This window comes from Panthera onca, chromosome D2 (assembly GCF_046562875.1).
Source record: "Panthera onca isolate mPanOnc1 chromosome D2, mPanOnc1 haplotype 2, whole genome shotgun sequence".
Lineage (NCBI taxonomy): Eukaryota > Metazoa > Chordata > Mammalia > Carnivora > Felidae > Panthera > Panthera onca.
In genome coordinates, this window is record NC_138349.1 from 20,024,735 (window position 1) to 20,050,619 (window position 25,885).

Genomic DNA, 25,885 nt, shown 5'->3' on the forward strand with positions numbered 1-25,885 from the left:
GCAGATTTTTTGGCAGAGACTGACAAGCTACTACTAAAATTCATGTAAAAATTCAAAAGATCCAGAATAACTAAAACAATCTTGAAAAAGACGAACAAAGAGTTGAAAGACTCACTCTTCTCAATTTCAAAATGTACTTCAAAATGAAAGTCATCAAGAGAGTGTGGTACTGGTATAAGGATAGATATATAGGTCAGTGGAATATAGAACTAATTTTTAAACCTCAATAATAAAACATGTAACTCATTTAAAGAAAATTTTCAATAGATACTTTACTAAAGCAGATCTACGAATGGCCAGTAAATACATGAATTCTCAACATCATTAGTAATTATAGAAATACGAACTCTTCCTGGAGACTTGGAGTTTAAGCAGTGACATTTGTGAAATGTCAGTGACATTGTCACTCAGTGACATTGATGAAAAGATAGAACAAAATGCTACAAGCATAGAACATTGCATTAAGGAAATACAATCTGAAGTTAACAAGCAGTGTCCAGAGGTGCAGCTGCAAACGACAACTGACTGTTTTGAGTGGCTAGATAACTATAATTGTAATTCATCCAAGTCACCTTCCATTCCCCATGGAGATTTGATGAAATTCCTCAAAACACTGCAAGATTCGTTGAAGAGTGAACTAAATCAAGAAGAAGTGATCCTGGATTCACTTTGGGATCTCTCCTGCCAGAGCAGCACTTCATTCCCGGCAACTCTAAGTGGAGCATCTTTCCATTTCCTCTCTGGGACTTCTCTTCATTCTGTTGAAGATGATTCCTCCACGGATGCACAGTCCATCTGGGATAACATAAGACTGCATCTTTGACGCTTCTCAGTGAACAAATTGCAAAGCCATAATGAAATCATCAATTCACAGCACAAAATTTGGTTGAAAAAGCAGTGCATACAACAACTGTTATTTCTTTATCCAGAATCGGAAGTTATAATCAAATACCAAAGCATACAGAATAAACTGTTGGCTGAGCTCCTGCAGAACTGTTTTCCTGCTTATAGCAGAGAATCGAATTTAGACATAATGGCTCATGGATACCAAAGTACAATGCTTAAGTTATACTCAATGATAAAAGAGGATTTTAACACACTACATGAAGTTTTAGCTCCCACTTCAACGGTGAAATTCATTAAAGAAACTTTCCTGGATACTGTTGCAGAAGAAATGGCAAAGTTTCTCAAAAATTTTTGTGAGCTGCAGTTCAAAGAAAGTGCTGTCCGTGTGATTAAAACAAATCAAGAACTCCAGCAGGCTTAGAGGAGCAGTGCATGCTTTGGGTTAGTGAGTTTATAAATTTGTTCAGTTTGACTAAGCCTTTTGATACCTTTAATTTTCTAACATTTTTCTATTTAGTTAAACTTATTGCAAACTCGAAACTAAATCAGAAAATAAATATTATGAAATTTTACAGTGCACATTTCTCTTCTGCATTTCTTTTTCTGTAAGTACAGTTCTAGAAGTGCTTTTTTTCCCCGTTCTTTAAATTATTAAAGATATTGAAAACGTAGTCAAAAATGTTGCCAATGAGTTTTGGTTTTTTTGATTGCATAAATTACTGGGTGAAACTGTATGTATGTATGTATATATACATATACATATACATATATATATACATATATACACATATATATGCGAGTCAATATTCATATGTATGTAACAAAAAAGTACAATTCTTAACCCATTGTATCTTCCAAAGCTGAAATGTCATTAGGTAAAAAGAACTGTTAAAAATTTGTTGAAATTTACATAAACTAAAATTGGACATTTAGAACTGTATTCTTTTAGTCAGTCAATTCCAATAAAGAGCTATTATGAAATGGTAACTATAAAACTCTATATTATAATTGGTCACAGAGGCATAGCATTTTAGCTATGGCTGACTTAAAAGCTCCTCTAGTATTATTTCTATAAGAATATACATAGAGAAAAGGTAATTTGAAAATTGCTAATTTTATATAAAAGATAAAGGAAAAAAGAAAGAAATTATTGTGATATAATAAACTTTTCTGTCACCATTTTAATTTCCCACTAGTGGAGAAAAATCACGATAAAAATATTATTTTTGAAAATTATTAGTCATGCTTTTATGTGAAAACTCTGAGGTATATTTCTAAATAGGTACATAAACTGTATTTTTTAAGTGTTTGAAAATTGTCATTTGGTGAATTGCTGTCTTTGAATTTATGATCACTTTATAAAAATTTCCATAGCTCACTATATTTTTACATACCTTCCTTAATAAAATGCCAGAATACCAAAAAAAAAAAAAAAAAAAAAAAAGAAAGAAAGAAAAGAAAAAGAAAGAAATATAAACTAAAAAAATCCAGTGAGGTACCACTACCTACTACGTACTACCAGAATGGCTAAACTCAACAAAACTGACAATACCAACTATAAGCTAGAATATAGAGCAACTGGAACTCTCATTCATTAATGGTAGGAATGCAACTTACCACATAACCAGAAACATGTCCACAAATGTCCATAGCAGCTTTATCCATAACAGCCCAAAGCTGGAAACAACACAAATGTCCATCAGTAGGTGAATTGATAAACAAATGTTGGCATATCTATACCATATAACACTATTAAAGCACAAAAAGAAATGAATTATTTTTTGATACTTATATATCTTTTTATTTTTATTTATTTTTTTATTTTAAAGAGCAAGAAAGTACACAAGCAGAGGCAAAAGGAGAGAGAGAGATTCCCAAGCAGGCTTCACACTCTGTGTGGAGCCCAATGCGGGGCTGGATCCCATGATCCTGGGATCATGATCTGAGCTGAAATCAAGAGTTGGGAGCTAAACTGACTGAGCCACCCAGGCACCCCAGGAAATGAATTATTAGTAGTCATGATAACATAGATGAACCTTAAACGCATTATGCTCAGGTTAATAATGCAGACTCAAAAACCTGCATCCTATCTGATCCCATTTATATGAAATTCTAGAAAAGGCACAGTTATAGTGAAGGAAAATACTAGTAATTGCTAGAGGCTGGGGTAGGGAAAAAGGAGTAAATACAAAGGGGCACAAGGAAATTTTGGAGGTGAAGAAAATAGCCTATATCTTGATTGCAGTGGTGTTAACATTGTTGTATATATACAGTTGTCAAGAGTCATTTAATTATAACATTTAAATGAGAGAATTTCATACTATGTAAATTATACCTTAATAAAGTTGATTTTTAAAAATAATGAACATCAAGGGTGCTTGGGTGGCTCAGGCGGTTAAGCATGTAACTCCTGATTTTAGCTCAGGTCATGGTTCATGGGTTCGAGTCCCACACTGGAGTCTCCTTGGGATTCTCTCTCTCCCTCTCCCTGCTCCCCCCACCTCCCTCTTGCACACATGCTCTCTTTCTCTCTCAAAATAAAATAAACTTAAAAAGAATGAACATCCTTATTTAATTCCCATTGTGATAGCACTCTGAAGGGAAGGTATAGATACCAGGGGAACATTTAATACAGAATCCTGAAATCTGGGTAGATTTCCCTGAAAAAATGAAATCATGCACTGCAGAGATTCATAAATGAGTAGGTGAAGAAGGAAAGGAAGGAAGCAGAGGAAGGAACATGTGCAAAGGCCCTGAGTCTTGAATCCTCTCATGGCAACCTGTCCAATAGAAATCCCACTTCTGCTTGCCCAGCCTTCACACCAGTGGGTAGTTCAATGCTGTAATTATTGTAATTAATAACCATGACCACTATTCATTGAAGATTTACTGTGTCTTTGACTTCATAGTAGACAATTATTCCTCATCGCATTTACTCTTTCAAACTGTACCCACAAGGTAGACTCAATTAGTCCACCCCTTTTATGGATAAGAGCTTCAAGACTTAGAGCCATGAGGTAACTTGTCCATGTCCACACATTTAGCAAATGCCAGAGCCGGAATTCACATTCAGACTTATGACACTCCAGCCCCTGAGTTCCCAGACACCACTCTATACAGCTTCAGTGAGACAATTCATTGGCTCCCCTCTGCAGGTCACGCATCACTACCTTTCCTTACTCTTCTTCATATAACACAGTTTCCAATCCCTTCATTGTCCGTTATCTGTTAACACACCAGTTTGTCCACGTCCTTCCTGAAATTCAACTCCCAAATCTAACAGTTCAGTGATGTTGGAAGAGAGGGCTGTCAAGTGAATGAGCTCTTACAATGAGATCTCTAGAAACCCTGTGCTCAAGAACAAACAGATTTCATGACCACGTTTAAGGTACGTAGATATGGACACACAACTGAGATGCTTTTGAATTTCCTTTTCTGGAGCACAGAGCAGTGCAGAGGAAAGAGTATGGCTTTGGGGGCCCAATGCAGGTTGGGTATCCTGGCTCTGACATCCACGGGCTCTAGCTATGTAACCTTAGGCTGGGTTTGTGATCTCTCCGTTTTATCATCTGTACACAGGGCTAACAAAGTCTACTCTGCTGGGGTCTTGTGGCCTTTTGGAGAGAGAAAGTACCCAAAATACCCAGCATGCAGCCTGCCAATTGTAAGTGCTTTTTCAAAAATATTTTTATTTATTTGTTCTGAAAGAGAGAAAGAGTGAGCAGGGGAGGGGCAGAGAGGAGAGAGAGATCGAGAGAGAGAGAGAGAGAGAGAGAGAAAATCTTAAGCAGGCTCCAAACTGCCAGTGCAAGGCCTGATGAGAACTCACGAACCCTGAGATGATGATCTGAGCCCAAGTCAGGTGCTTAAGCAACCGAGTCACCCAGGTGCCCTTCAAAGATCTTTTTAAAGGTTCTGGGTAGTTAGGTTCCCTGGATCTGGCAGCTAGCTTCCTGATTCTAAGTCTACTGTCCTTTTACTCATAGGCTGGAAATACATTTTTTTCATCGTCCTATCATAGAGATATATTCGAGGCTTTGCTATCTTAGAGGTTTTTCCTCTCAAGCAGTACATTTTCTTTTGGCTGCCGGAGAAGCCCAGAATGAAAACTGTACAGATGCTTCAAGGGTCTATTTTGAATTCCCACCTAGTGGCTTCTCAGTTTCTGTAAACTTTATAAGTGAATGGTGGTAGGTATGTAGGTGGGAAGTGATTTGATTTACCACTATAAATAAATACTACCATAGTATAAAATTTAGGTATCATAATTGATCACCTTGGGGTGCTCACTGGCAGTCAGACAAGACCGGTAGGGTTGAATTTCATTGTGCCCAAGCTATATGGCAGTCTTCGTATGCAATACTCAGTCTACTGGCATTAATTGAGTACTTTACATGGCAAGTTAGCCAAGTGCATGGCAGGATCCCTGCCCCTTCTAGCCCAAACTGCCCTATCTACAGCCCAACTCAGGGAGTCTGGTCTAGACAGGTTTCTGAACGTAGAGGAAACTGATTGGTCCCAGGATGGGCACCTGACCCTAGAGTAACTGAGCAGTGACCACTGGGGTGATGTGGTGACATAAACTCTGACCAATAGGGTAGCAGTCATTGAATGTAGGACACTTGTTTCCTCTAGGTCTGGGGAGGATTTGGCAAATGGCATGGGGTCAAGGAGCTTATGTGTAGAGGGTAGCACAGCCTTTGAGGGAAATGGAGAGCCCAGCTTCGGGTTCTAAGGGCTTTTCCTTCCCGGTTTTCTGTTTATTCACCGCTTCATTCAACCAGTACTTACTGAATACCCACTATAAATCAGGCCCTTGCTGGGTCCCTCTTGAAATGAAAGATAATCTTTGCTCTCCCAGTGCTTCTAGTCTGGAGAAGAGAGCCATTAATAGAATAATCACAGATAAATGAATACTTTTTAAACTTTGGTGAAATATGAAGAAAAAATATAGATAGGGAGCCAGGAGACATGAACAGAGACATCTGACCTAGTCTGGGAGCCTGAGAGACCCTCCCTGGGAAGGAGAACATTGTGCTGAGACATGAAGACCAGTGGGAGTTATTTAGTTGAAGGGTGAATTTAGGGGAGAAATGTGTTCCAGGAAGGGCGAACAGCATGTGTAAAGGTCCTGAGGCAGGAGGGAATGTGGCGTGTTTAGTGACCGTCAGAAAGCCAGTGTGTCAAGAGCAGGTAGATGCTATTTACATCTATCCACAAACACTTTTCCTTAATGTGGGCTGAAGGGACCTTTCCTTGCAAACAAAAGCCCAATGGATAAAAGCATCTCCTGCATATTCCAGGTGCGCAGAGGGGTACAAGAGCAGTGAAATAGCTTCATCTTCGCTCTACCATTTATCAGCTGTGTGACCTAATACCTGAGGCTCAGTTTGTGCATCTGGAAATGGAGATAACAAAAAACATTTGTCCAGAGCTGCAGTGAGGATTACATTTGATGATGCCTGTGTGCCCGCCTCGCTTGGTTTGTGGTGCATAGTAGGTGCTTACTACATACCTCTGCTATTAGCCAAATCACTGAGAAAGGACTAGGGCTCAATAGGAACTCTATTCTTCTTCTTCTTCTTTTTTTTTTTTTCCCCAAAGTTTATTTATTTATCTTGAGACAGAGAGTGCAAGTGGGGGAGGAGCAGAGAAAGAGGGAGAATCTCAAGCAGGCTCTGTGATGTCAGTGGAGAGCCCATGCGGGGCTCAAACTCACAAAACCCTGAGATCATGACCTGAGCCATCTGAAGAGTCAGACGCTTAACCAACTAAGCCACCCAGGCACCCCCATATTTAAATATTTAAATATCTGTTAATTTAAAAACCCTCTTCTTTTTTTTACTCCAGTGAGGGTGGAGGTGGGGCCAAGACGAATGCAGTGTTCAAAACAAGTTAAACAATACAAGAGAAACTAAGGGATGCACCGAGGCAGGGCTCCGTTATTAGCACGGGTCAACACAGCCAGGTGTACAGGATGCCATATCCAGGGAGCTTGGGCATGGAGTATGCTGGGGCCAGATGGGAGAAGATAAAGCTGGAGCCCAGAAGAGGGGAGCCGGGCAAGGGGATCGTGTGGGGCCGGAGACATCGGTCCAACTTCAGAGGCCAGCTCCAGTCTGGGACAGAAAGTCCAGTGAAAGTCATTAGTACTCGTGAACTCCATGAGGGTGGGGCCGCTCGGCTCTCGTTCCTCCGCTGAATCCCAGGTTCTAGCAGGTGCTCAGTGTTAAGTGGATGGACCAATGATGGTTATCTAGGCTTGGAGTCACATCCCTCACCTCCGGTGTGAGGAGGTCAGGAGGGGCTGTATTGCGGCTTTGAGCAATCTGTCCATCTGTTCCAGGGTTCTTCCCATAAGAAGTTACCAGCAGCAGCATACAGGGCTAAAGTGGAGGGCAGTGCCAGAGAGGCAGAGACAAGGAATGAGGGGCCTAGCCATCGGGCTTGGGTTCTGGACAGGACTGATTCCAGAAAGAGTACAGAACTGGGCAGGGTTACTGAAAAGGCAAGGGATCCCAGTCCCGTGGATGAATCCTCAGAAGGAGATGGTGGCAGAGCCCTGGAGATACACAGGCTTCTCTTCACACGTATCAACTGACCACCTCATTCTGTACATGCATCGTGGCATGTTTAATCTTTCCTACCCAGCGGTTGTTTTTGTTTGCTTGTTAAGCCACTGTGGAAATGGAAGTAAAAGAAAAAGAATGTTGGGAAATTTTTATTTCCAGGAAACAGGGTGGAGGCAATACCCAAAAGGCACGCCATAAAGTTGTTGTAGACAATTGTATAATTGTCAAGAAGTGAGCTAAACATTTTGTTCTGAGCCGCCTAGTGGCCTAAGCGAGGAGGGAAACGGGGCGGTGATGGGCTCATTTACGGTGTTCCGAAGATAAACCACCGCAGTTCAGAGAGAGAAAGCCTTTGAGGGTATTGAAACCTGGGCAGCGTGTTCCCCGGGGTCGCCACACAAAGGAGACCCGTGGGGACACGGGGCTTCTGCCAGCACACTGGTGTGCGACTGCTCACACGTTTTCTGCCCCCATCAGGCCCAGCTCAGGAGGCAGAGTGGACTCAGGAGGCTTACCCACAGACCCAGCTGGGGAACAGAATAGGGGAGAACTAACGTCTCTATCCTCCCAGACACATCTCTACCTGGACCATTGCTAGAGACCAAGAAGGGTGTTTCTTCAAACTCTGGGGATGAAGGAACCGGACACCAGCAGCGTTAATTCCCCACCTGGCCCTGGAAACCAGTGTGAAGTTGGTTTTGACACAAATGGAGGTGTAATTAATGAGATTATTAAGGGAGTGAGAGTCAAAAGCCATCCCCAGCTGTGGGGCTTCACTTGGCTTACCCTCCGGTGACTCATTAGCTTAGGCGCAATCCTCATATGCCTGATTTAGAGGACTTAACCTTCAGAGAAAGACTTTAGTGCAATAAAGCAAATGTCAGCAAGTTTGATGCAGCTTAGCGCACCACCCTAGCCTGCACCCAGCTTCCCGGCCCCCCACGCTCCCTGCCTGAGACCCTTCAGCCACTCAGCACCTTGACAGGCCTGCACAATGGGCAGGCTTCTGGGTCAAGTTCCAAGGTTGAGCAGAACCTCAGGGATTTGAAGCCTGGGAAGGAACTCAGGCATCAACTAGACCAAGCCCTGGACAAGTTTGGTCCAGCGAGATTGCTGGAGATTAGCTCCACAGTGCTGGAGTTAGGGGCGGGGTGAGAGCCAGGCCCCCCCTCCCCGCCCCCCCCCCCCCCCCCCCCCGCCCCTTCCCTGTCCAATGTTCTTCACTCTGCTTTCTTTGTGTGGAAGCCGTGCTTGGATTATGCAGATGAGGGGCATGGGGTGAAGGAAAGAAATGCAGTCTCTCTAGTCTGGGTGGCATTCCTACCTGAGGACTTTCCAAGGAAACTGTGGAGAGGGAGTCTGGAAAAGGAAAGGCTTGTGGAGAGCAAGGCCTCAAGCAAAGCCTTTGAATTGAGACGTTTACAAAGAGCTGGGCTGGGCTACCCCGGGCTAGGCTGCCATCTCGCTATTTGTAGACATGGTGCCTGAGGGGGGAGCTGGTGGCCTCTTTGTGCCCCTGAGGGGTATGTTTGGAACTCCCACTAAGTACCAGGGGAATTTCTATCTCAGGTGCTGGCTAGGAAACAGGCCCGAAGAGTTAGGCTGGGGCAGAAGCCTTCTCAGGCGTGGGGAGAAGTCACTATTGCTCCTTCCTTCCTCCACCAACAGAGGAAATAACTCAACAGGCAAGGCAATCCAGCCTTGGCTGTAAACCTACTTATTGAAGGAATTACCTGGAAGATTTAGTTCCAAGGGTAAAAAAGGGGAGTAGGCACTTATGGTGAACAGTCACCTAATTCACTTGGCCATTTTTTCAACCTTTTCTGAGTGTGTCCCATGTACCAGACACTAGGAGGCTGACCACAAGCTTGGCCTTGGTTTGCTGCAACCAAGGGCCCTTGAGCTTTAAGGGACCTTCAGGATCATCTAGCTCGGTTCGCTCATTTCATTGATGAAGCATCTGAGGTTCAAGGCGAAGTCTTTGCCTGGACTCACGGGAGTGAAGAGCCCTGAGTGGATGAATGCTCTGACCTCCTCTCCATGTGGCTTTCACCTAAGGACTTGCAAGTGAGCTCAGGGAAGCTTCTCAGTCGGAAAGCAATATTCTGTATCGTTAAGATCACCAGCTCATGGGCGGACGCACAGCCTCACGCCTCCAGCAGCACATGCATCACCACTGCCCTGGTGCTCATTTGGAAATAGCACTCGTTTGGATCCAGGGAGACAGGCTGGGTCCCCACCTAAATGTATTCCTACCTTACCCCAACTCACCAACGACGAACAAGTGTTTTTTTTTCTTTTTACTTTTTATTTTGCACTATAAAAAAACAACAATATGAACAACAACAACAACAACAACAACCAGTAACATACTGCTTTTCTTCACATTCACATGGATTTTAGGAAATTATTGCCTTTTCCCCTGGAGAAAGAACCTACAGACAAAAAAGAAGTACCACATTACAAAATCTGTAAACCCCAGAAGTCCACAGCTTGAAGACAACCCCCAGGGGCAGGGATGAAGACGTGTGTCACCGGAGACGAGACAAGCACACACGAAGGACGGCAAACTGGGGAAAACGACCATTTCAATGCCACTGACCCAGACAGCGGGTGCCCTATTTCCCTTGGCACCCACTGCTACCACCTCGAAGGGGTGATTTTTGGTCTAAGGTCTGAAGAAGAGTTGCTTTGAGGAGAGGTGCAATGAGAAAGGTTCAAGTATGAGTAAGAATCATGCGAAGTCCGAAGTCAGGAAGAACCCACAGTGGAGAGGACACCCAGATAGGTCAGTGTCTCCCTACTTCAACCGCCTGTCTCTACTGGCCCCAAGAGGGAGCCTCAAAAACATCTGAGGGTTCAAAGCAGCACACAGATCGTGTCCCTCCAAACCCTGCAGGGTTACTTTCCCGACTGGGTGGTGATCAGCTTATGCCCTGAAGCAACAGAGACAGATACTGAGACTGCCAAAGTTAAAAAAGTAAGGTGGAAATTGTGCTTCCTTCAAAACGAATTGGCTTCATAACTGCCTTTTCTCCCGGTCTAGCAACTGCTTTCTCCCATGCTGCTGCAGGGATTTATTGCCTTACGCTTGAAATGAGAAGGCAAACTTGGAGGTACAGGGACTGGGCGGTCCTGAGAGGGCACGGGGTCTGGAAGTACAGTAGTTGGCACGCGCTGTGCTCTCATGATGGCTTGGCCTTCCTTCGGTCCCGAAAACCTATCCCCGATGTCAGTGTGAAGTTCCTTTGCAAGCCTGGTGCTCACTCTCCCAGTGGGGCAGTGGGACAGAGTGAGGTCTTCGGTATTGCACAGGTATGAAATGTCCACGAGTTTAGAAAGCAGAATCACAGTTGTTCTTGGGACTGGGCTGTTTCCCCATCCCGGTTTTAGCAGGATGTGGCCGTGGCCACGGGGCTCCTGCTGAGCTCTGAGACTGTCGAGTGGGTGGGCACTGGCACCAGCACCGAGGTAGGGAATGTGCAGTAGGAACCTTGCATGTCAGGGCTCAATGTCTGCAAATGGGCTATGAATGAAGAGCTGGCTGCCTCCCCTTGGCAGGAGGGAGCCTGTGGCGTGGAAGGCAGGATCTCAGACTCATACTGCAGGAGCTGGCCCATGAAGCCGAAGTTGGGCGAGACCACACTCCTCCGCTGCTTGATGTAATCGAAGGCATCCTTCAGGCGGAACTGCTTGGTTTTCATGAGGTAAGCCATGCAGATGGTGGGCGAGCGGGAGATCCCAGCCTCACAGTGGACCAGGACCTTGCCTCCCTTTTCCCTGACACAGTCTGGAAGGAAGAAAAGACAGTGAGGATGAGTTGGGACTGGAACCCAAAAGGCAATGCCAAGATACAAGCATTAAACACAAAAGTGACCTGGTTATCAAAACATCACGTCTGTTCGACAGCTGAGGTTCCTACACAGTCTCTGATGCCCCTTGGCGAGGACGGAGCTTTTGGGGTCCCACCAAGGTCTATCCCCACTTAGGACCTTTCTATCCTTAGAGGTGCCTCCTTGTTCGCCAGGATACTTGCATAGATTCTGCCCCTGAGCAGGCCAGACCTGGAGTGCAGCAGTCTCACATCCCTTCCTGGAGATGCCATCTTAACTCGGGTCCCGTGGATGGGTTTCGAGAGGGCATTGGGAAATCCTTGACATTGCGTGCAAATTTATTGGGTAGGCACATTTTTCTGAGAGGGTCCCAGGTACAAAGACTGACTTGGAAAAGCAATTCCTGTCTCTCAGGATCTGAGTCTTATGGTGATGACCCAGTAGTCCTCTCCTGCTAGAGGCTTGTCAGCCTCGCTGGGCACCGTCTCTGGCTGTGCCAGGGGCGGGATGCTTGGCTCAGCTCCCAGGGTTCCCACCACCAAACATACAATAAGTAGTGCACAGCCACTAATTATAGCCCTGGCTAAGTGACGCTTACTAGACCGGAGGATATAAATGGCTTTCGCAAACTCCATCTTGCACAACAATGGGAGTCACTGCCATAAAGCTACCACCATCAGTCAGCATTCTTTAGCTCAATATGACTAGGGGGTGCCCTCCTTTCCTGTTCCACTCCTCTCCCCCAAAGAACTACGATAGTTAAAAATGAGGGGCAAAAGGTTACGCACATACACACACCAATTAAAAACCACGAAAAACAGCCGTTCCAATTCCCTCTCTTGCTAATGAGGAAATGATTACATTACGACACAGGAAGTTCGATGATGTACCTGGCACTATGTAAGGCCACAGTACACAAAAACACTGAAGGTTTTGAAGGGAAAATCAAGTCAGCTCCCTTACCCGCCTCCCTCCTCAAGTTGGAGACGTTTGTAAATGAATCCGCAAGATCTAAAACATCAAGTTTCTGAGGAGGCAGGGAGGAACCCTGGAGTTTCCCCAGCAGAACGAAAATCCCAAAGGACGCGCTCAGTGTAGCTCATTGGAGGTACCCCCAATTTAGTCTGACTCAAAAGAAATAAAGCCCCGGTAAGTTAGTTCAAAGGGGACCCCAACCCCTAGGATTGCAGGGTCATGACTCCTGATTTTCTTTTGCTCCTTGTAGGCTAGCTTTTAGTTGACCAGTGCTGTATCCAAGAAAACAAAGGGCTTAGAGCGTGTTGCTTCCGCTCTACCCCTCAGGGCTGATGTTCCATGTGACCTTCCCAGGGCCTTCCCCTGGGAAGGAGGTCAACACAGGGTATGGCCTCAGTCCCTCCTTTTACCAGGAGGGCAAGAAGTCTGGGGAAAAGCATCCTGTGCTTTCAAAATGCTGTCGGTTTGTGCGGTTATGTACACAACACACAGGATGGAGAAGGAGGGTTCTGAGAAATGGACGGGGGCGGGTTTCATGACCTCACCGAGTAGCTATCTAGGTAATTAAATAACTGGCAGAGAAGGGCAAGGCATTCCCAGGGTCAGGGAGACAAAGCCAAGGGTTTCCCACTCGCAACCCATCATTTGGGCTGCCTCTCAGAGAGCCAAAGGAATCATCTCAGCCCAGAGGCTCAGGGGACCAGGACATGGTCTTTTTGCCTCTGGTGAGTTTTCCAGTGGGTTTCCTGCAGAGGAGAAACCATGTGCGATGAGCACTGGGCGCACCAGGTGGCCAAAGCTAGGCGGGGTGGGGGGTGGGGGGGCTTTAATTGCTACCCGCACTAAGTAGTTATTGCTGTGGCCAACATCTGCCTTTCTCCCTCCAAAAGCCCTCCAAACAAGATAAGGAAAATCACATCTCAGCTTCAACAGCTATGCATATTCAAGGGAAAGAAGGACTCTGGGAAAGAAGGCAAAACCACAAGGTTGGGGAGTGGTGTTTGCAAGTCTGAGACAGCAAAAAGTCAGCCTTGCAGCCGAGGAAGAGGGATGGGGGAAAGGGAAGATGTCAAATGAGAGAAAAATCAAGGTTATGCTGAAAAGGTGGGGACCCAGGGCCCAAAGCCCTCTCCGGGCAGAGGGGCCAGAGGCTTCCAGGCCTGCACAGGGGAGGAAATGATAACTGCCTAACACAACGTACAAAAGATGACAACTTTTCTGTGCGCAAAGCATGAAGCTTGATCAAATGCTATCTTTAATCCAAAATTAGCTGAAAATGCAAAACAAATTGCCCCTAAAGCAGTCTGCCAAAAACCATGAAAAGCTGCCAGGGCCCTCGGGGCTCAGCGTGTTAAGCAGTGCTCTCTCAATCCTTCTGTTTGCTTTTTAAAAATACCCCAACCTACGTAGGAGCACAGTTGGGATGGTTCTATCCTTCCCTTGCTTCCCTGCCGTGGGGCATTACGCACGGACACACCGCATCCCACCCAGCTTGAAAAAATAACACGAGCGGCAGTGAGTACTGCCATAAAATATTAATTCATTTATCTTGCAAATTAAAGCTCCTATTAATAGCAACTCCAATCCTCCCCTCTGCGTCTTTGGTGGCTGCAAACCTTCCCGGCTCCAACTCCTGGTGGTTGCACAGACAAGACGCTTGTTTTTCTTCTTGGCAAAGGTAGCCTCCATCAGTACGTCAGAACCAGAACAGGTGCCCTAGGTGGCTCCCCAAACAACGGAGGGCGAATGACTGAACCTACCAATGAAGTCTATTGCTTCTTGAAAGTGGGAGCTAATGTCAGCTGTGTGGCTGTCTTCCACGGGGATCCATTTGTAGTGTAGGTGGGTCGTGCAGGACTCGGAAATCCGCCGTGAGACATTCAGCAGGGCCGTGATGTGCAGGCTGGCGAGGAGCTCGCACTTGGATGCATGGTAGGCACTTCCAAGGTAGAGGAAAGGGAGGATTTCAACTGGGCCGCCCTGGAAGCAGGGGCAAAGGATAGCCAGGGAATATCGGATTAGCTTGCTCATTTAGGAGAGGAAACAAAACAAGCCTGACCTACTTGTAGGGTGGGAGGTTCCCTTTCTGGTTTCCAGGTAGAGAGTTCAGAGCCAGGGTAGTTCAACCAGCAGTGTGGGTGGAGCCACCACCCCGGCCAACTCTCTACCCTACATTGCTACCTTGTGACTCAGTGACGGCAAAGCCCACGCGGTGAAGATTTTCGTTTTCTTACACATATTGATTGAGGAGGCAGGAAATGCTAGCAGCTTCCCTGTGCTGATGGGGACGAGAAGTAACGGGAAGAATCGAGAGGCTAATGTCCCAAGTTCTAGCTGCCCTGACAGAACCAGGGCAAGCCTTTTAACCTTGGGGCAAGCCCTGTTTTTTCTCTCAGGGAAGCAGATAAAACTCAACAAGATGAGAACCCTGCTTTGCAGTCCTGATATTCTATAGTGTATCTTATCAAACCTAGGACACTGATCCTAAGGTGCATGTGGTTTTAGCGATGTTAAAATGTGCCCCCAAAAGGATGCTTCTTAGAAGTGAAAACAACCACTGTTTACCCAGGATCCTTAAAGAAAAGCTGTTAAGCCATGGGCAGAGGGGCTTCTCCCACACCTGATCTTTGTCAGGTAGCGCTGAGGGTTTGTGAAAGATGCTTACATCAGCCTTTTGGAAGGCCACCCACACACCAGGATTCCCGTTAAGGAGGATCCCAGTTAGAACCAGAGACCATCTCCCCTGAGGCACAGTTAAAAGGAACAGCTAGACTGTGGCAGTCTTAGCACTCCAGGGTGGCAAGACAAGCCAGTCAAAACTGGAACAATGGGAGCCCCCCCTCCCCGATTTAGAGGGAAACACTGTGCTTGAGGGGGGACAGTGGCTGCGTCTTTGGGAGCCTCTCCCATATCATCCATCTGCTTCCCGTGTTTCCACTTCCTGTCCTGGAATAAAGTAGAATGGAAACTCAGCCAGATCCACAGTAGGGAAAGAGGCATAGGATGAGGGACAGCAGCAGGCAATTCTCAAATTACCCATCATGCAGTGTGTGCTTTTTCTTTCCAGAGAAATCAAGTGTTTGGGCAAAGGTCAGTTTGGCTAATCAGAAGAAAGTTATGGAGGATTTTACAAAGGATAGTAAAAGTAACAACTAGTTATTTTATTAGCACCTACAATAGCTGGCCCTGGACTTAATACTTTATACGCACCTACATAGATCTCTCTCTCCTTTTAGTGCCTGGAAAACACTGACAAACCAGGCCTGGGATCTTATCCAGTTACTTATATAGCCTAGATCAACACACTCCTGAAACCACGTTTCTTTGTTTTTCTGAATCCTGTTTAGACTCAAGAGGAAGAAACCCCAAAGGTTAACACGACCTTGGCTTGGCTTCTCTCAAGGCAGAAGCGCTTCTAAGAAATAGCACGAGGGGGTTCCCCAGATGAACCCTGGAGACACATCAGGGCCTCCCCAGTCCTCTCGGCCAAAGGTCTGTTGTGCTTTCATGATATCCTGCCAATTCTTGTTTCTCTTTCACTTTCTGAGAAGTGAGGGGAAAACACCACCCAAACAAACAAAAATAGGAATCCAGCTAAGCCACATGCCCATGGCTTGAAAGCTTGAGGGTTCATCATAGGCTGTATTTTCAATAAAGAAAAACAAAATAATAACCGTGGCACCTTGCCAAGCTAATGGGCTCCCTGACCCAGGATCCCATTCAAGGGAAGTCACTTGGCTTTACTGGGAAGTTTATTCGCAGGGGCAAAGCTCTGCTCATGCTAGGCAGCTGGCACTTTAAACAACAGTCAGACGTCTTCCTTTTTATGATCTGGATATATTCTTATTTTGTGGGAAAACCTTGAGAAGCTCCTCATACCAGGTCATGTGGCTAGGATGGCCCCTTTCTAAAAGAAGGCATGTAGAAAACAGAACAAGGTCTCGCAAAGAACCAGAGTTGAGAGAAGGGAGGAGGTTTGGGCCTACTGTTGCCAGGATTCTTTGCAGATAGCTCATTTCACCAGCTGTGAGACAAGTTTTTTCCCTCTGTAAAAGGGGAAAGTGGGCTTTGATCTCTGGTTTCTGCCAGATTTGGGACCTTGCCCACCTTTTGCCCATCCTCCAACATTGTAGGTAACTCCTGTGGAAGACTGAGCCTTCCACATTTTCATCCTTTAGTGAGTTGTCAGAAGGTATAAATTCTTTGAAGGAAACTACCCCCCCCCCCCCTTTTGAATGAGTGTGAAATCCTCTATAATATCTCTTGATCTGCTCTGGTTTCTGAATTTATGGAATTGTAAGCACCACAAACCCTTAGAGACTGCTTAGCCATCCCAAGGGTTGTTTCTCCACGACCCTCCCTCAACCTCTCCCCCAGCCCCATTTCAGTTAAAAATAACAAGACACACTTTGACAGGTACTAGGCTGGTTTGTAGAAACTGCAGAGCATGAACAATTCAGGAAAAGATCAGGAAAGATCAACACAGGAAGCCTGAAAGTCGGCTCTGAAACACCTTCAGGAAACCTAAACCGATATTTTGAAGCTTCTCTGCACTCCCTAGGCCAGCTAATAATAATGTATCTTTCACTTCCCCTTTTCTCCAGAAGCTGTCAAGCATCCTGTGGCTCGTTTGCTCTTGTCAGCTTGTTTGCTGGAAAGAAGCCCATTTACTCTTGGATGGAAACTCAAGTTGGCAAGTAACAGCTCTCTGAAGCTCGAGGGCTCTGTCCAAAACCCTGATCCACAAAAGAACGAACCGGTGCTGCTGAGCGGGGAGAGGAAGAGCTGGGGTGCCGAGGAAGGAACAGAGTCAGCAGCCAAGACCACACCACGTACCTGGTCATAAGCCGGCCTGTAGCTGATGCTGAGCACTGGTTTCCCACACTGGTTCATGAGGGCTTTCTCGGTTTCAACCTTCTCTTGCGAAATGGGTTGTACATCCACGCAACACTCAGGATATTCCGAGTAGAAGTTGTCATATCCTCCTGCAAGGAAAACAAAAAAGGAAGAGAGATGTTAGCATTGATTTCTCAGGCTTTCAGAAAATGCCCCCAATTAGTCAATACCCCAAGTGTGGAAGAGTCAAGAATATTATGCTAACACAGATTCCGGTCTTACAGAAAAATTGAACCAAGCCAACTAATAGCTTTGGAATAGAAATGGGCTATACCCCCCTCTCCCCGCCCCCCCCCCCCCGACACACACACACACACACACTTTTTTCCCCTCTCTTCTAACAAGCTACAGTTCAGAGAGGCAATGATTAACTTTTTGCATTTATCAGAAGCAGCTTAAACTGTGAAAGGAAATGTATCCGACATCTGGCAAATATTAACCAAATCCCTCCAGAAAACAAAAGCTATTTTCACTTGTTTGTCTAAAATGCAGGTGTGATTATACAGAACTTCATTCATTTGCAAGAAGAGACTCCTAAATTGGTTTGCTTCATCCCTAGCCCATTAGCTCTGAACTGAATTATAGACGGAACCCTCTCTATTCATAAGGGAATGGGGGCCAATATGAGGTTTAAACACAGTGCCATAAAACAACCCTGCCCTTTCGCACTCCCAAGGTGCTCAGAACACTGCTGACAATCCTCTCTATAGGTCCGATTTTGAGTAATCAATCTAGTTAATTAACTTCCAAACCAAACTGGAGACCCAAGGCCTTTGGAACTTAATTCTCAGTCCCAGTAAGTAAGAACTGTCTCTCTCCCCTTGAAGATCACCTCACCTCCCTGACCTTTCTCCACGACTACATATCCTCAAATGATAAACTTCTCCAGATGGGTCACTTAAGGTAAAACCTATCTGTGACCAAGTCATAGAAACTTGGGTATACAAAGAAGTCTCAGCTACTACATACAGAGAACAAACTGAGGGTGGATGGGGGATTGAGGGAGAGGGGAAAATGGGTGATGGGCATCGAGGAGGGCACTTGTTGGGATGGGCCCTGGGTGATGTATGTAAGCCAATTTGACAACAAGTTATATTCATAAAAAAAATTTTTTAATGCAAAAAAAAAAAAAAAAAAGGCTAAGGCCCAGCACTCAGTGGTTAAGAACCAAATGAAAAACTGGCCTCAGAAGCCTCAATGAATAGGCCAGCTTTACTTGGGGACATCCTTGCTCCCAATCCAAGAGGACTTAAGGCCCTTCCAAGAGCCTCCAGAAAACCTGCTTCTAATTTTTTTCTGACCCAGAAAATTCACTTGGGGTCAAATCATCAATTAAATACACATTGTAGAGGCCATGTATTTTCTACAAAGTCCCCTCTTTCTTCTGTCTCTTGGTGTTATTACAGCCCCACAGTGAAGCATGTGGTGGTTCTAACCCCCTGCAGTAGACAAATGGTTAATGGATACCATGGCGGTCTCCAGCTCCCTCCCAGAAGCTGCAGCCAATTCCTAGAATGAGTCATCTTGCCATTACTGCTTCCTCCCAGCTTGCTGGAACTGCCCCCGCCCCCAGTGAGTACACTCAAATCTCCTCTGTGGTCACTTTAACAAAAAGCCCATTGGGCCTCCCCAGATGAGCTTCTGGACCTCTAGGTCAGTCAGGACAAAAGACCACGCCAGAGAGCAATGGAGGTGGAAGGTGGCGGTGTTTGTGGTTTAGTTTCCCCTTCCTCCCAACCATAGCCCCTAGGCCCTTGCCCTCCTAGGAGGCAGAAAGAATGTCAGACTTACACGGACACACAGACACACAGCTTCGCTGGAAGAGGTGTCCCTAGCTAGTAAATCACTTCCTGTGCCTGGGCCTCCAACATTTTGGGTTCCAGGAGACAAACTGAGTGATACGGAACAGGAATCTGGAGTAAGAGTGGCCCAGGCGTTCCCAAGCTTTCCCAAGAATGAGGCTTGGGAAAGAGAAGCAAGCCTTCAGGCCACCCCATCTCTTGTCTGTAAATAGCGCACTTAAGAGTTGGCTGTTAGGAGGACAGACAGGAGGTGCGGGTGTGGGTTGGGTCCTGCCTGCCCACTGACAAAATAAGGCAAGCAACACAGATTCTCAGCGTAGCTCTGAGGGCCAGATAAACAGTGTCCTGTCTCTTCAAGCTGGGGTCAGGAGTCCTTCAGATTAGAGGGTCTCTGTCTTTCACCCACTCCTTTCAGAGGCATGGAGAGACAGAACATTCTTCTCTGGTGCCTCACTTGAGTTGCAAGAGCCGAGGCAATTCTTTTGGCTGCCTCAACCCTCTTCAGAGTGATTCTGCTTTTGATCACCATTGCATTACCAGGGGAGCAGAGAAGGTGCCTGCACACTGCGTATAAATACACACTGACAATGCCATTAGGTCATCACCTCATTTTAGCGGGTTTTTTTTTGGGGGGGGGGGCAGTGAGAGGAGGATTAAGGGAAGCATAAAAGGCATTGCTCCCAAGATCTGAAACGCCACTAGATTAAAACCTGAATTCAGGCGTGCCTGGGTGGCTCAGTCAGTTAAGTGTCCGGCTCCTGAGTTTGGTTCAGGTCATGATCTCACAGTTTGTGAGCTGGAGCCCCACATCCAACTCTGCACTGACAGCATGGAGCCTGTCTGGGATTCTCTCTCTCCCCCTCTCTCTCTGCCATTCCCCCATTTGTGTGCACTCTCTCTCAAGATAAATAAGCTTAAAAAAAATAAATAAATAAAACCTGAACTCACATCTGGACATGAGTTAGATAAGGAAAAAAAATTTTCTTTGGCAACAACTTAAGATTTTAGTAATGTTATAACGTAAGTATCAAGCAACTTATACTGAAAATTAAAACACACACAATATCAACCCGGCAATTTTACTGAAAGATAGTGCACATGCAAAGCATCTGGACAAAGATCTACTTTACCACACTGCCTCAAATAGTGAGGCTGAAAGTAACCAGCCAGCTGCCACCAGGGGATTTGTTTAAAAAGTAAAATTGGGGCTCCTGGGTGGCTCAGTTGGTTAAATGTCCAACTTCAGCTCAGGTCATGATCTCATGGTTCGCAGGTTTGGGCCCCAAATCGGACTCTGTGCTGACAGCTCAGAGCCTGAAGCCTGCTTCAGATCCTGTGTCTCCCTCTCTCTCTGCCCCTCCCCCACTTGTGCTCTGTCTCTCAAAATAAAAACATTTTAAAAAATTTAAAAAAAAGTAAAGTGGACATGTATGCTCTGATATGGACAAATATCCCAAGATTGAGTTAAGTGGAAGAGGCATGAATAGAAAATACACAAAACCATTCTATGTTTTAAAGATACTCATGGCAAATTAACTTGCCTAAAGACGAACAAGAGAAATAGTGGGTGACTGTCTCCGGAGAGTGGAAGTACGTTCTAGGGGGTGCAGAAAACCCACTTTTCATTGTAGAGCCTTTGTGCTTTAAAAATTTTACTTGTGTATGTTACTCTCATTAAAAAAAAAAAAAAAAAAAATTTTAAACATGAATTTTCCGGAGATGTGAGTCTACAGAGCTGCTTACTTCCTGTGGCAGTAACTTCTAAACCATCAGCATGCCCCCCCCTCCTCCCACCCAGTGCTGAAGAGGGGTGGGGAGCCGAGGTAGTACCAGGAGGAGTTTCCTGGAACATATCTTTCATGATACTTGGGGAGGCGGTAGCTTTTCCTGTATTCATTGCTAAGAACAGGAGACAAAAACCACATCAGGAAGAGAAAAAAAATCCGGGGCTAAGTGTGAAACTTCTGCAGAGCTTGGAGGGCATCCCTCCATCCCCTGAGGGCTGAGGATGATGGACAAGGAAGAGCATCTTCTGCCTGTCTCCTCCTTAAGAGGAATCAACCAGGGACAGTCTACAAGAAGTGCCAATACGAGGGGGGGGGGGGGGCTGCCCATGTGATCTCCTGGCCTGGACTGTGTGAAATTCCCCAAATTGCATGGTTTTAAAACAAGGACTTCACCCTCCATTCACTGCCCCCGAGTTCTGAACCACATCACTGTTGTATCTCAAGGCGTCTGCAACAGGGTTGGCAGGGCCTTGGGGCACAGCTTGGGCTGAAGCCTCATCTCTGCACTGTGGGCTAGGTCTTTCAAACATTCGAGGTTACAAAGGACTCAAATACAAGGCGGGAAAAGTCACAGGAGTTGGCCCAAGAATCATTGCTCTGTAGTTTGTCAATCACCCACCACACCACCAGGAAGTCCAAGTCCTTTCTCCAGCAGGTGTAATGGGCTGACTGGTGGGGCAGCTTCTGGGGCATCCCAAACCAAAGGCGACGGAATCCCCTCCACCGCTAAGGTCCTGAGTCCTGGCTGCACCTCTCCGGAGTCCTGGCACGACTGCCAACCGCCCCTCACCCCGGGGAGACAGCAGGAGGCCAGCCCTGCGGGGGTTTTCTCCGGGCGGTAGAGCGAAGGGGTGAAAAGGGTGGGAAGGCTGTCAGCTCCAAATTGAGCTAGAGAAAGGTCTGGGAGGGGAGAAAGGAAGGCCGGAAGAAAACAATAAAAAGCAGTAAAATAAAATGGAAAGGAAGGGGAGGGACTCGCCAGGGTCAAAAAGGCAAGAGGGGTCGGTGAAGACAACCCAACGTACGCTTATTTTCCAGGCGGGAGGAAAGGGGACACCGCGGCGCCACGCTCCGGGGGGTGGCGACCTGCTGATCCCGCCAGATCTGTCTATCAGAAAGACTCAGAGCCCAGGCCCCAGCGAGGGCGGCTAAGCCGGCGCGGGGAAACGGGGACCCGCCAGTCCTGGCCGACGGCCCCTGCCTCCGAGAAGGGGCGCCCCCGGCAGCGTAACCAACCGCACCCACCCCGGCGGACCTGCCGCCGGGAGCTTTCGAGGAACTCGAGTGGGGAGGGGGAAGTTCTGAGCGCTGACAGTGGCGGTGCCCTCCCCAGCGCACGTCAAGCCCCAGCGTGCAGGCTCCGGCAAGTGGAGACTACCGGGTCCGGGGTCGAAGACGGCGCCCCGCACAAGGAGGGGACCCCCAGAGCCCCGGACTCTCCGGCGCGGTGGCAGATTGGTGGTTGGTGACAGGGAATCGGCGGCCCCGATGCGCTCACCTTTGAGGAAGTAGACCCGCGGGCCGGCGGGCAGGCAAGCGAGCAGCGAGGTGAGCACGACCCGCGCGGCGCTCTCCTCGCGCAGCTTCTGCCAGTGGCGGCTGCCCTGGTCGAGCACGACCACGGCCGCCACGCCGCCGCCGCCCTCCTGCAGCAGCCGCGCGCGCGCCGCCTCGTCGGGCAGCACGTAGCGCGCAGACACCGCACCGCCGCGGGCCCGCCGCAGCACCACCGAGTTGAGGTTGACGTTGAGCGAGCCGCGCACGCTCGAGGCGGCGAAGGCCAGGTAGGGCCGGCAGTCGAGCACCACGCAGCGCGCCGCCGCCTCCTTGCGGAGCATCTTGCGCAGCTGGCGCCCGTCGAGCGACGTGACCTTCATGCCGCCGCCGCCCAGCGTTCGCGCGCCGCGCGCCCCGCAGGTGCCCACGGCCAGGGTGCCCGCTGGCGAGGCACGGGAGGGCGGCCCGCGAGGCTGCGGCCGGCCGACCGAGCCCGGCGCCGGAGCGGCCGCTCAACTCTTCTTTCCCGCCCCGAACGCTCGGCACCCGGCCGGGCCACTCGCCGCCCCAGAAGCCGGGGATTCCGCCGGCAGCGCGGCGTTTTATGTGAATGAGTGTGCGGCCTGTGACGTGGCTGCCCATATAAGGCCAAATATGGGTATTTCCCCGCCCCCTTCGGGCTGTGACCACACCCCCGGGGAGCCGGAGGCGCGGGGCGGGCGCCCGGCCTTAGTCAGCCGGAGAAAGAGGAAGTGACAGGCGCCTCCCTCTGCTTTCTGTGGCATTGCGCGGAGACACTCACTCGCGCATCACCGGGGGCTGCCGGTGGGGTGTCAGGAGCGTTACGAGGCCGAGGTGACCCACGCTGTGCGGGAAGAGGAGGAAGCGGAGGAGGCAGGGCCCGGCGCCGCATAATCCGGCTTCGAGTTTCAGAGACGTAGGTTCAGAACCTGCTGGGGGCTGTGCCAGACACCGAGCTAGGCAGGGCTACGGGAGCCCGCGGCCGGTGCCCCCCCCCATGAATCGGAAATGAGCATTGGTCTTCACCCAAGCCTTGACGGCGGCACATGAGATGATAGCTGGGATTTGCTTCACAAGGGGTGGACTATACCGATGACTCGGGATTGGGTTTGTGTTGGTAATCGTTAAAATTCAGGGATGGGTACGGGGGGGGGGGGGGGTCCTTTTTACTGTGTTCTCCACTCTTCTGTTTGCTTGAAAATTTCCGTAATAAAAGTGCTGAAAAGTAAAAATGGAGAGGAGAGCCAGCTGTTAATCTCCCCATATGGATTCTGCCCTTAAAGGATTGACAGGCCTTTTCTCTGTCGCACTCCAATAATAATTAGAATAGTTGTTTTCTGAGGAGCCGTTTTCTGGCCCCTGGAAAATCCTGTCACGGAATCAGCTGCGGCATCAACATGCATCCGTTGATGGAGCTCAGTCCCAGGCTGCTGTCCAGGTGGCTTCTGGATTTGGGGGATTATCTGTGGATCAAGTCTAATCCCAGGCTGTCTGCCCCCACCGGTCCCCAGCAGCTTCAGGCTTCCCGTCCCCAATCTTGGTGAACTGGACGCATTCACCCATTCAGCAAGTATTCTGGAGGGCCAGCTTTGCGCCAGGGGCTCTGCAAGCTGCAGGGGCAGGTGTAGGGGAAACACGCCTCTACCCTCCAGCTCATGACCAACCATTTTATTGTTGCCCTGAGGAGGCGGGTGGGGGCTGCTCCGTGGAGAACAGCCTGCCTCCACTAGAGAGGTTCTTGGTTACCACAGACATAGGAGAATGAGGTTTTTAGAAGGAAGCAGAAATCAAATTCTGAAATCAAATGCAATCAAACCAGATGCCAGATAGTTGGTTATCGGGTCACAGCTGCATTCAGTCAGAGGCGCCGTCCTGGCCCTGCCAAGGAAAATGTGATGTGGGGGTTTTCTCTGGGGTTATTCATACCAGCCTTCCCGGTAATTTGCTCCTCCTCCAGGGTCACCACCAGACGTTTCAGCCCAGAGCCACACGTGTCTGGAGCACCCACATGGCCAGGCTCTGTATTGGGGGCTGGACACCAAAGTGACGTGACTTGCTCTCCCTGGTTTTCCCCAGCCCAGAGAGAAGGCTCGGCCCAGCCACAGGCCTCTTTAAGGTCCTGTAGTCAGTATGGAAGAGCATCCACAGTGTGGGGAATGGGGCCTCGGAGAGGACCTCCCAGGGCAGAGGAGAGTCAAAGGGAGTTTCAAAGGATGAACTGAAGTTAGCCAGGCCACGGAAGGGGAGGGTGGAAGGCATTCCAGGCAGAGGGATCTGCTAGAGGTAAAGAAAAAACAAAACAAAACAAAATGCTGGCATGGTATGTGCTGGGGACTAAGGCACTTCTGGCATTTACTAGAAAATCAAGCAGGGTCAGCTGACGGAGGGTCTTGTGTGCCATTTAAGGCATTTGGATCTTATCCTTTGGCTGGAGCAGCCCTGGACGAAGGGTCTTACTCCGTGACCTGGTCAGGTGACCTTTGGGAACTTCACGCGGCAGCACGGTGGAGGATGGATGTTTTATTTGAGAGAGGGGGTAGGGGTCCAGACTGGAGTCAGGGAGATAGATAGGAGGCTTTTGTGGGTAATCCAGGCCTGAGCTGATAAGGGCCTGCCGGAACTTGGCAGTGATAGCGGCGATTGAAGAGGCCACACAGATGGGAGAAACATTTAGGAAGTAAATGGCCGGAAGGGATGGGATGGGGAGACAGTAGAGGGTGATGCCAAGGTTTTTAACTGGGGTGGTTGGGTGAATGGTGACGCCTTTAGATAGGGAACCTACAGGAACAGGTCTGGGTGAGCAGCAGCAGAAGAAGGAGGGGATGAAGTTCAGAGAGATTAATAGGTTAGAGGTGATCATGGACTGCTCAAGGGGGTACCCAGTAAGCAGTGGGGTGGCCTGGCAATCAGTGCAGGAAAGTCTCCCACCCTCACTTTCCAGGTCCAACAGATGACCAAGTCCCAGGACTCTCTCCGCCTTCCAGATTTCTCTTCTGACCTTTCTGGTCCTGGGGCCAGGCTGGCTTCATGGGTGTCTCCCCTGTACAGCTACACAGGGCCCCATGCTTGGTTGAATGCTCTGCTGTCACTCTCTTGAAATTCTGAATAATTTTCGGACAGGGAATTCTGCATTTTATTTTTGCACCGGGTCCCATACATTATGCAGCTGGTCCTGCCCATCGCTGTAGTTAAAGGGCCCTGTTATCCCCCATAGTGGGCCTTTTAACAGTATCCTGTTTCCCAATCTCCAAGCCCTCTCCTTACTCTCTCATCCTCTGCAATGTGATCTCTTTAAGCCTAGATCTGAGCACAGAGCCCACCTGCTCTGCTCAAAAACCCTCGGTGACACCTACACACTGATAAAGTCCAAATTCCTTAGTGGAACACCGAGATCCTCCTCGTTTCTGGCCAATTGGCCATAACCCACCTCTAACCTTGTTTGTCTCCTTCCTTTCCACTCCCTCCCCCCACCCAGGCTCTAGTTGCTGCCCGTTTCCTAAACTTGCCCAGCATTTTACTGCCTCCACCCTTTCTACAGGACTGCGATGCCTCCGTTCCTTTGTATAGGAATCTTTCACCTTCATGCACGGCTCCAGAGCTATGGTTGCACCTCTAAGAAACTACCCCTTAATCCCCAGCCTGTTAATCAGTTGCCC

At 48.1% G+C, this 25,885-nt stretch overlaps 1 protein-coding gene and 1 pseudogene across 1 annotated transcript; one reads left to right on the top strand and one right to left on the bottom strand.

Moving 5' to 3' along the window:
* Positions 1 to 388: 388 nt before the first annotated feature.
* LOC132684619 (uncharacterized protein KIAA0825 pseudogene) lies at positions 389 to 1,292 on the top strand (annotated as a pseudogene).
* An 8,410-nt stretch (positions 1,293 to 9,702) lies between these two features.
* On the bottom strand, positions 9,703 to 22,799 carry DUSP5 (dual specificity phosphatase 5). Its single transcript, XM_060641528.3, has 4 exons — positions 22,210 to 22,799; positions 17,063 to 17,211; positions 13,987 to 14,206; positions 9,703 to 11,208 (listed from the first exon to the last, which is right to left on the bottom strand). The coding sequence occupies exons 1-4, from the start codon at positions 22,586 to 22,588 to the stop codon at positions 10,808 to 10,810; spliced, it is 1,149 nt and encodes a 382-aa protein (XP_060497511.1). The 5' UTR covers positions 22,589 to 22,799; the 3' UTR covers positions 9,703 to 10,807.
* Between the last annotated feature and the right edge of the window lie 3,086 nt (positions 22,800 to 25,885).